The 9,588-nt window shown below is 40.9% G+C and overlaps 1 protein-coding gene across 3 annotated transcripts in view; it reads left to right on the plus strand.

Annotated features, from left to right (window-relative positions):
- FYN (FYN proto-oncogene, Src family tyrosine kinase) overlaps positions 1–7,965 on the plus strand; it is a 143,490-nt gene extending 135,525 nt beyond the window's left edge. For all 3 annotated transcript variants that reach the window (XM_056342803.1, XM_056342806.1, XM_056342804.1), the window contains one exon: positions 6,356–7,965. In XM_056342803.1, coding sequence (XP_056198778.1) covers positions 6,356–6,564 — 209 coding nt within the window. In that variant the 3' untranslated portion in view covers positions 6,565–7,965. The remainder of the gene's footprint in view (positions 1–6,355) is intronic.
- Positions 7,966–9,588: the final 1,623 nt, after the last annotated feature.

The raw sequence follows: 9,588 nt of genomic DNA on the forward strand, positions 1-9,588 counted from the left end.
TTGTGTAGAAGGAGGGAAAAGCACAGCGAGGACAGTAGGAGAAGGTAGGCGGTATGTAAGAGGGGAACAGACTGAGTGGAACAGGACTTGACATTCGTTGTCCTCCAGATTTCAACCAGTTCCTGTCCTGGTGCCCCATTTTGGAAGACAGACTGGAGCAGTGGCAGACATATGAGCAGTAAAGGTTTTTCTGGCAGAGATGAAGATCAGACTCAAATCTGAGTTCATAATCAAATCTTGCCCCAGACCCTAGAGCTCCCACAAGCAAGGCCGACATTTTGATAGGTGTCCTTATCTTCATCCTTCAGCCTGTTTCTCATCAATAGATGAAATGGACCGCTATGATAACTAATTTATTAGTACGTTTCCTAGCCTTTCCTCATGCTTCCCTATTCTTCTCACAAGGCAGCAGACTGAAACAAGCAACTTTTTCAGTCTTTCTGCGCATTGAGATTCTGTTTCAGTTATTATAGTGGGGAAATAAACAACTAGATATGGGCAGAAGAGGAGCCAAGTTTAAAAAATAGTCTGCTTAGCTGACTTTTTTCAGTGTCTGTTTCTTTCCCCTTTCACAAATTCCCCTTGGATCTTAGTTTGGGGTTTTTGGATGGAGTTTAAGAGTAGGCTGTATATCTCTAGCAGTAGTCAGAGAATTTGGGGGTTTTAACATGTTGTCTTTTGGATAAGCAAAAACCTCAGCTGCACTAAATGAGCACCTCTGAACTTGCCTCTTCTGCTTCTGCTGCACTTGTCACATCAAGACCACTTACATTTTATGTGTAGTGTGTCAGCCACCATGATGCTATCCACATTGCTGCCTCTGGCCAGGCAGGTCTTTGAGTGTGGGCTCCAAGCAGCTCTGCAGTCCCTGGGGAGCTGTGCTCAGCCTCCTCATCACTGGGGGAAGCTGGACCACAAAGTGCCGGAGAGCGCATGGCAGGCTGCCCAAGCCGGGGGTTGGGTACGTGTCAGTGAGCCGGCATATGTGTCTGTACCATCATCATGGATGGCAGATAAGGAGCTGAGAGAGATGGGGACTCAGCACACAGCACAGGTAAGCTCAGGTGGATTTCTTTGTAAGCAGGAAAGCTCTGCTCACAAATGCTGTAGCTTAAAGTTTCATCTCTTACACTAAGCAAATAATAACTTATTTAAAACGAACAAACAAACAAACAAAAAAACCCAACAGATATTGATAGCCTAGCTTTGTGGTGTTTTGAGGATGGGGAGTTTGGCGGGGGTTTCGGGTCATAATTTCTAAATTAAGTGGCATGACTTCCAGATTTTTAAAACTTGCTGCTACTTTTGCATAGAAATAACTGGATTCATATTGTACTCAGTAAGGACAGCATTATGCTTCAAAAGGGTTGTCTTCCTCTCAGAGCAGCTTTCCTGTTCCCTTCAGTGCGCTAACGTGCCTGCATGTGGAATAATCCCCCTGTCTAAGTCCCATATCCCATCCCTCTGGCACAGATCTCACATCTGGCTTTCCTTTGTGGCTGCCCATGGAAGTTAGGAATTCTGCTTCTAGATCAAACTGAACAAAACCCAGAAATCAACCTGCCTGTGTTTTACCTCTCTCTTTTGAAAGCATGCTCTGAGTGCCAATGCGATCTAGCCCCTCTGGACGACTACACAGTTTTACTTTCTCAACTGTCCTAGAGAAGGGCCGATATGTCCAGTCCTGAGGAACCTTTGAACATGAGCAGAAGCACAGCTCTGGGTTCTTGGAGAATCTGAAATCCAGCATTTCTAGAGATAGACAGCAGCTGAGCTGTTGTTTTAAGAGTCCTACTTTAAACATTTGTGTATTAGTTTGATCATTCATCGGAAAGCATGCAGTGGGTCTTGACGGAGCATAATTCTCAGTTCAACAGAAGAAAGCAAGAATAAAGTGTCATAAAACCATCACTGTCCTCACTGGACTTCACATTGCCCACAGTAATCTATATAGCTTATTAGCTTGGCATGTGAGGATGGTACTTAGTTACAGTTCCAGAAGAGCAGCATTGCCCAGATCTGTGCTATTTGCACATCTGCTATGCTCCATCTAACCAGTCTCCTCAGAGCACTTCAAAGTACTTTCCAGTGTTTTCTTTAGCCACAACTGGAAACTTTACATCCTCTTTTATGTCACAGTAACTCTTACTACTGCAGCTTTTCTAGGAAAAGTCAAGAAGCATTGCGTTTCTGTCCCCAGTCCATATGGGCAGTAGATTTTTATTGTATTGAGCATTAAAGTGGCCATATCCTGTGGCATCCTAAGGTTATTGGAGGTTTCACTAATAAAGCTCTGTGGTGGGAGGTTATTTCATTTTTGGTCTTCTCAGGGAATAAAAGGTTAATGGAAAAGCCATCTTTTGGAAATTGGATGTTTCCTTCTTGGTCCAAATGGTAACTCTAGAAACATCATAAACATAAACTGATTTTTCAAGCAGATGAAATAGCTGTAGTTCACAGCAGAATATCGCTGAGTATTTTATGCCACAGATTTAAGGATTTTAGGATAAACTTTTAAGGGGTCTAGAAGTGTACTGCAAGCAGAATTTCATTTATTATTTACTAAAAGAGCTGAAACTCTCAGGTATTCATTAGGAGAGAGGAGTTGTACAGACTGCTCAGATATTCTTTCTGTGGTGTTAGAAGTGCAGATGCAACAGGCTCCTGCGATCAAAAGAGAAACACTAAAACTTGTACGATAAGTTAAGCAAATCTAGATAATAGGTTTGTAAGCATAAATAGACCTTTAAAGAGGTAAAAGTATGCCTGAAAGACTGCTATTTTTATGTCTGACTAAAAATCAGATCAATTTGGAAAAAAAAAGAAGTCTTTGAAACTCCTTTTTTAAATTAGCAGCACACATCAAAACCAACAGAATTTCTTTGGCAAATCCTAGGTGCTGCAGCCCTTGATGGATGTATGAATTCCAGTAAGGAACATGAGGATTACTTGGTTTAGTTTCATATCAAGGTTTTACTGGGAGGGAGGGGAAAAGAGAAAGGAGAAGAAGGGCATTTTCCTGGATTATATCATGATGAGAAAACCTGGCTTGACTGACTTTCCAGGGGCAAAAAATGACTATGATTTCAGACAGCAATGTTCTTTTTTCTACTTTTTTTTGAAAAAGGGAAGTGAAGAGCTGTTTCTGTTTTTTCCTTCCCCCCCTCTCTCCTCAGGGTTTTTCTTCCAGCATAAAGTTCATTATCAAGTTTCAGACTGTGCTTTGCAGTACTGAGTAATGCACTGGATAAAAATACCAAACATTTGATATCTTGGAATAACAAATCAGCTGGGAAGGAGCTTTTCTGCTGCTGTTGCTTCTACCCATGTTGTACTTAAAGGGGTACTGCCAAAATAAAAACAAAGTATGCAATTTGTATATGGGAGTTACTGGTAACACTTATTTTCATAGTCTTTAATATGTAAGGGAAGCAAAGCACAGCAAAAGTTCTTATCCCAAAACGTGAGGTAATTCAGCTGATTCAAAGACAAGGATATGAAAAAAGGGTATCGATTTTTGTTCAAAACACAAATCTAAAAAACTAGTATTGAAAACACAATGTGAGCAAAATGCACATTTTTTTCTTGTAGCATCTTGAAAACAGCAAGGCTGGAAGGTTGGTGCTGCCACTGGCTTGGTGATGACTAGCAGACTACTACCATTGCTTTGTAATTTAGTAAAAAAGTAAAGTGTGTTTGAAAATGTTCTTGTTGGGTAATGCAGAACACCCAAACATTTGTTCAGTGTGTGGCAAGATTTTATGGTTTGTTGTGAGCCTGTGTGACCTAACAACATCAATTTGGAGTCGGTAATACAAGAGAACCTTAATTCTTTGCAGAATCTGATGTCTGCAGAAGACCGTTATTGCTCTGTTTTCATCATTCTGTGGAGTCCTAACCACAGACCACTTCAGGTGCCATGCAGAGTGTTTGCTCCTACTCGTAAACATCTAATGCCAAAAATACAAGTGGGTGGATGCAGGTGATAAATCAAGCACAAGCAGCCAGTGTTAAAGTGTTGGTCTGCAGGTTAGGGAATACTATAAATCGGTAATCTAAATTTATTTTTGGACAAGTCTTATGAGGAGCCCGCTGGCTGAGGGAACTGGGGTTGTTTAGCCAGGAGCAGAGGAGGCTCGGGAGGATCTTACTGCTCTCTGCAACAAAAGGAGGTTGGAGGCAGGTGGGGGTAGGTCTCTTCTCCCAGATAACAGGCAATAGGACAAGACAAAACAGTCTCAAGTTGCACCAGGGAAGGTTTAGATTGGATATTGGGAAAAATGTCTTCACAAAAAAGGGTTGTCAGGCATTGGAACAGGCTGCCTGGGGAAGTAGTGGCATCACCATTCCTGGAAGTGTTTCAAAAATGCGTAGATGCAGTGCTTAGGGACATGGTTTAGTGGTGGACTTGGCAGTCCTGGGTTAGTGGTTGGACTTGATGATCTTAAAGGTCTTTTCCAACCTAAATGATTCAATGATTCTAAAGGGAACAGTGAGGAGAAGTTTGTAGGAGGATGAGGCAGTTTTCTAGGGAGGTTCCTCCATGTGCAACAGGCAGCATAAGAAACAGCGTAAGATGAGCTTATTTGAAAATTGAAGGTGCTGCAGTAAGCTAACCAGAACTGTGAATTGACCAGGACATGGCCAAATGCTAGTGGGGCAGCCTGTGGGAGGCTTTGAAAGTGAAGACAAGAGCTGGTATTTTACCTACTAAGCAACAAGGAGCAAGTGGCAAGACCATGCAAGGGGTAGTTACAGTAGCAGGCTAGGAAAATTATCCTCGTGGAGACACTGCAAATGGATATCAGCAGGAGGAAATTACCCTGTCAAGATAAGAAGAAAAGGCGTTTTGTAATCCTAACATGAGAATCTAGATGTGGATGGTCAGGAAAGGCTGTATTTTGCAGATGCTTTTTTCAAAACATTTTTAAGAATTAAACACAGCCAAGGCATGAGGACACAGAGTAAAGACCAAATCCAAGGATACAGCTAAGTTACCAGCCTAAATGCTCTGCAGTGTAAGGAATTATTCCCACTAGTCAAGGTGTAGAGTAGAAAAATGAGTCTGTATTGAAGAAGGTGGTTGAATTATTTCTCACAAATCAGTTTACCAAAAATACAACGTAGAGATGATCCCCTGGGTCCTGACGGTAGAACAAGAAAATTCTCCAAGAGGACACCGTGAAAGAACAGAGCAGAGGAGACGCAGGGAAGGATGGTGTCATGGAAGCCAGGGAGAGGATAACGTAACAGAAAGAGCAACATCAAGGGCCTGGTTTCTAGGTTTGGTCATGGAGGAACTTAAGTGTTTCTTAACTAGATTTCCTGCAGAGCTGCTTTGCAGGACCCACTAAGTCAGCGGAGTGAAGCCTGCAGGTATTTTTCAGCAGAGGACTGGGCAGGGCTTGCCAACTGGAAAGCCACAAAGCTTGCAGGCAGTGTGCACTCTTTCTCTGAAATACTTCTGCATGCCTGCGGTGCCTCTTACCTTTGGTACTGTTAAAAAGCCGAAGGAATTACTTAAAGAGATATTTAAACAAAAGTTTTAAGACTGCGATTGAAGTATGGTGACAGGCACTTCAGCAGAGGAATCAAGGGTTTAAGGGTTTGCATAGAAAAGCCAAGGTAGCAAAGAGCCTGGCTTGCCTCTTAGAGACAAGCATGATGGTAATATAACTTTCTGCCTTTTTTGGAGTGAGAGTTATGGTTCTGCGGTGGAGCTGTTTTGCTTGACATCTGACTTGTCTTCTGAGCAACTTTGTTCTCTTCTGGGTTGGGGTGGAACAGTGGAATGTGGTAGAAACAATACTAACCAGCACAGATCAAGGGAGTGGAGATCAGCAGCAGCAGTAAGCTTCTGAACTGACGCTGAAGGTAATGCTGCTAGACATCACTGGTAGCCCAAAGTAGCAGCATGACCTCACGGAACACTTCAAGAAAGGCCCACACTCAGTGTGCGGGTTTCAAAAATTCATCCTGATTTCTTGAATTTTGAATAGTATTTGTTGTAATGCATTCCTTTTCCTTAACCACTTCACATAATGTATTTCACGGCTGCTGTTGTTGGAGAGGGAAAGTGCCAAATCCTGCCCGTTGTGAATAAGCCAAGAGGGTAACCATGGGAGCAGCACTTCACTCATCACTGGATCCTAAAATTCTCTACTGAGAAAGAAAATAATCCAGGTTACCTTGCAGTAGGTGAAGAGATGAAACAGGACGTTGGGGTGGGTTTGTTTTGCTTGTCTGAACCAAAAGAAATTGGTATGATTGAGAAAACCATAGGTATGGTAGACATAGTTATACTCAGATTAATTTCCCTGTAATTTAACAATGTGGATTTGTATGCCCTTTACAGGCATGAATAACCGTGAAGTCTTGGAGCAAGTAGAACGTGGTTATCGGATGCCATGTCCTCAGGACTGTCCCATCTCCTTGCACGAGCTTATGATCCACTGCTGGAAAAAAGACCCAGAGGAGCGTCCAACCTTCGAATATTTGCAGGGTTTCCTTGAAGACTACTTCACTGCAACAGAACCCCAGTACCAGCCTGGTGACAACCTGTAAATCTCTGGTCTCCAGACACTGTCATGAATTGCCAGGTGTTTCTCAGCCCTGCCCCACCTGCCCTTCAGCTTCCAACTCCATGAACGGCTTCTCCAGAGTGCAGCACTTCCAGCACTGCCGTGCACAGGAGGGGCTGAAGCTGGGAACTTCCATAGCCCTTGCCTATGACCACTTGTCCTAATAATCTGAATGTCCTGGATGAAAAGGAGAAAAACACTTGTTTTTTTCTTAATCAAAGACTCCAAAACTGCATTGTATTGATGTTATGTAAACTGCAAAACCTCTGTTCATTGTAAATAGTAACTCAGTGCCAATAACTGATCCTAGTGCTTTCCTTTTTTTAAAACGCAAAACCTATGTGATTTTAACTAGTCTTCTCCTGATTCAACTAAAAGTATTATTTTCCAGAAGTGGCCTCTTTGTCTAAAACATTTTTTTCCATGTTTTAACAAATAAATAAATAAAAAATCAGGACAGGTGTTTGGTTTTTTGCTTTTTTATATGTAAAATATATATAATATATATACATACCTGTACATACAGTATATGGGTGCTATTGCAGAGGAAACTCATTTGGAACTGAATGAATCCTGCTGCAGCAGTACCCAGAAAGCGATAATTTTACTGCAGACATGAAAACACTGGTGGGATTCTGAAAGCCAGTGATCTAATTTTTGGCTTTTGCCAAGCATGATTTTTTTAAATTGGATTGCACTTTTTGTTTATGATTATGTACCTGTAGATGGTTGTAACTTTGCTCTTTCAGGAATCATGTGCTGTATTTACAGTAATGTTTCCAATGTTTGACAAGTGTGTGATGATTTGTTCTTGAAATTAAAACGAACATATTTAAAGCAAGAAAACTACACCATCATTGTTTGAACTGGAAAATTGAAACTGCAAGGACTTCTTGTATCAAAACATGTATACTGAAATGTTTCAAAAAGATTTATTAAGCAGTGTAACCACATTCAGATGGTCTTAAAATCATAGCATTTTAGCCACGTCCACCTGCTAAATTGTTGGTCATGCAACTAGGATTTTTCTGTTCTATGTGTAACATTTTTCCATTGTAAAATAAGTGTGTTAAATGTCCTGTACTGCTAATGAAATTACTTTCTCTATGTCTGCAAGTTCTCCAGTGGAATGACTATGCACTTCTTTACATTTCATGGGGGATGCACAGAACAAAGTATTACCTTTTCAGTTGTCTGTACCAGCCTTGAATTACTTACGTTTAACCAAAAAAAAAAAAAAATTCCTTTCTATTTCTATTGAGTTTTTAATACTGAGTTGCAAATTTTAAAGTCTTAATTACATTTTGTTATGGTTTATTTGCAAGTTTACATTTTAAAACTGTTTAACTTTCTTAATTTAGTAATTAAAAAAAAGAGCATTTTACATTCGGATAGTTGTTCTTTTGTTTAAACTGTGGAGATAATGGTGGAGATGAGATAAAAACTTTTCAAGGAGGGATATTGTGCCATTTGGGGCATCTTATTTCATAGGAGTATGCAGACCAGTCACCTATGGGACATCATTTTCCAAATTATGAAGTCAATATGTTTTTTTAACAGCTGGAGTTCAACTGTAAGGAAGATGATTGAATGCATAGGTAGTCTGTCATTTCTCTGTTCTACAAGCAGTTTATTCTTTAATAGTTCTGTTGCATTTATCGTGAATACTTTTACATTTACAAGTGTTGCAGGAAAAGTTTTTCTATGCCTTGTATTGCTGTTATTGCTTTAAAATATTGCAGCCAAGTAAGACTTCCTGACAGTTGAAACTTTTTAAAAAATTATCTTAGATTGTGAATTCATATTCTGAATACTCACACATTTTCTAAAGAGAACCTTTTTCTGTTCCTGAAAACTAACCCAATAATGAATTGAGGCTCAGAGAACAAACTGTCATCATTGTTTTAATGTTTTCTATACAAGACATTGACTGAAAATCCTCTTGCAAAGGAGGCTTCCACACTTAGCCTTTCTTGAAGTGTGAATTTATATGGCAGTGTTGCTTGTTACCAGATTTCCATGATAAATTGGTTAACGTTTTACATGTAGAGTCTATAAGTAATGTTATGTACATGGTATATTCAATGTTGCTGTACCTGTAGCTGTGGAGTACTGAAGAGGCCATAATTCCCGTTGGACTTTTAGCTTCCTCTTAGTACTCGCAAAGCAAGTCGTGGTCCTCTTTTCTCCCACAGCTACCCCCCTGCCTTAAAATGTCATCCACTGAACTGAGGACTCCATAGCAACTTAGCAGGCTGCCAAAGCCAAAATGTCACGTACTCAGCCCAGTGCTCGGTGGTAAAGCATGGCCATTCTGCCAGGTTCCTTAGCAGCCTCTGCTATGCCACAAACTTAAGTGCAGTTTCCATCTGTAAGGCGGGACGAGCCTAAAACATTAGTTTTGCCTATGTTTCTCGTTGGAAGTAAGACTCAGAAGGGGCGTTGTTGGGGTTTTATGGCCTTTATTTCTGATACTTGGGTTTGCTGTTTCTTGTATTGCATTCAGTCTATGAGTACCATGTTGGTCTCTGCCGCATCTCTGCCTGCAGCTGGCTTGTGTGCAGACTGGTGCTGCTGTTGAGTGGCAAATCCACACCATTTCTCATCGGTAGCATTTCTGCTTCTTTTTCTTAATGTTGGGAGTTTTGTTGTTTGGGTTTTTTAATCTCTGAAATAAAAATGTTAGCAAAAATTTAAACAAGGTTGTTAGCATTTTTGCTATAAATTAATAAAAACGTTTTCTTAAGCACTGTGTATACACCACAAATAGCCGTGTGGTGACTGTAACAGGAGAATTCTGAGATTAAGAATCCCCTGTGCCCTCCAGTAACTTTTTTTAATGTAAGGCTAAATAAATCCCATCCAGATAAAACCAATTGGCCAAGCATTTCCCCCATCAGCTCACCCGGCTCCCAACCAATCCATGGTGTGGCAGTGAAGTTCCAGTAAAGGTGACCTACCAGCAGCTGAAAGGACTCTGTGGGGTGACCCAGGCACCTCTAGGCCA

Source organism: Falco biarmicus, chromosome 6 (genome assembly GCF_023638135.1).
Source record: "Falco biarmicus isolate bFalBia1 chromosome 6, bFalBia1.pri, whole genome shotgun sequence".
Lineage (NCBI taxonomy): Eukaryota > Metazoa > Chordata > Aves > Falconiformes > Falconidae > Falco > Falco biarmicus.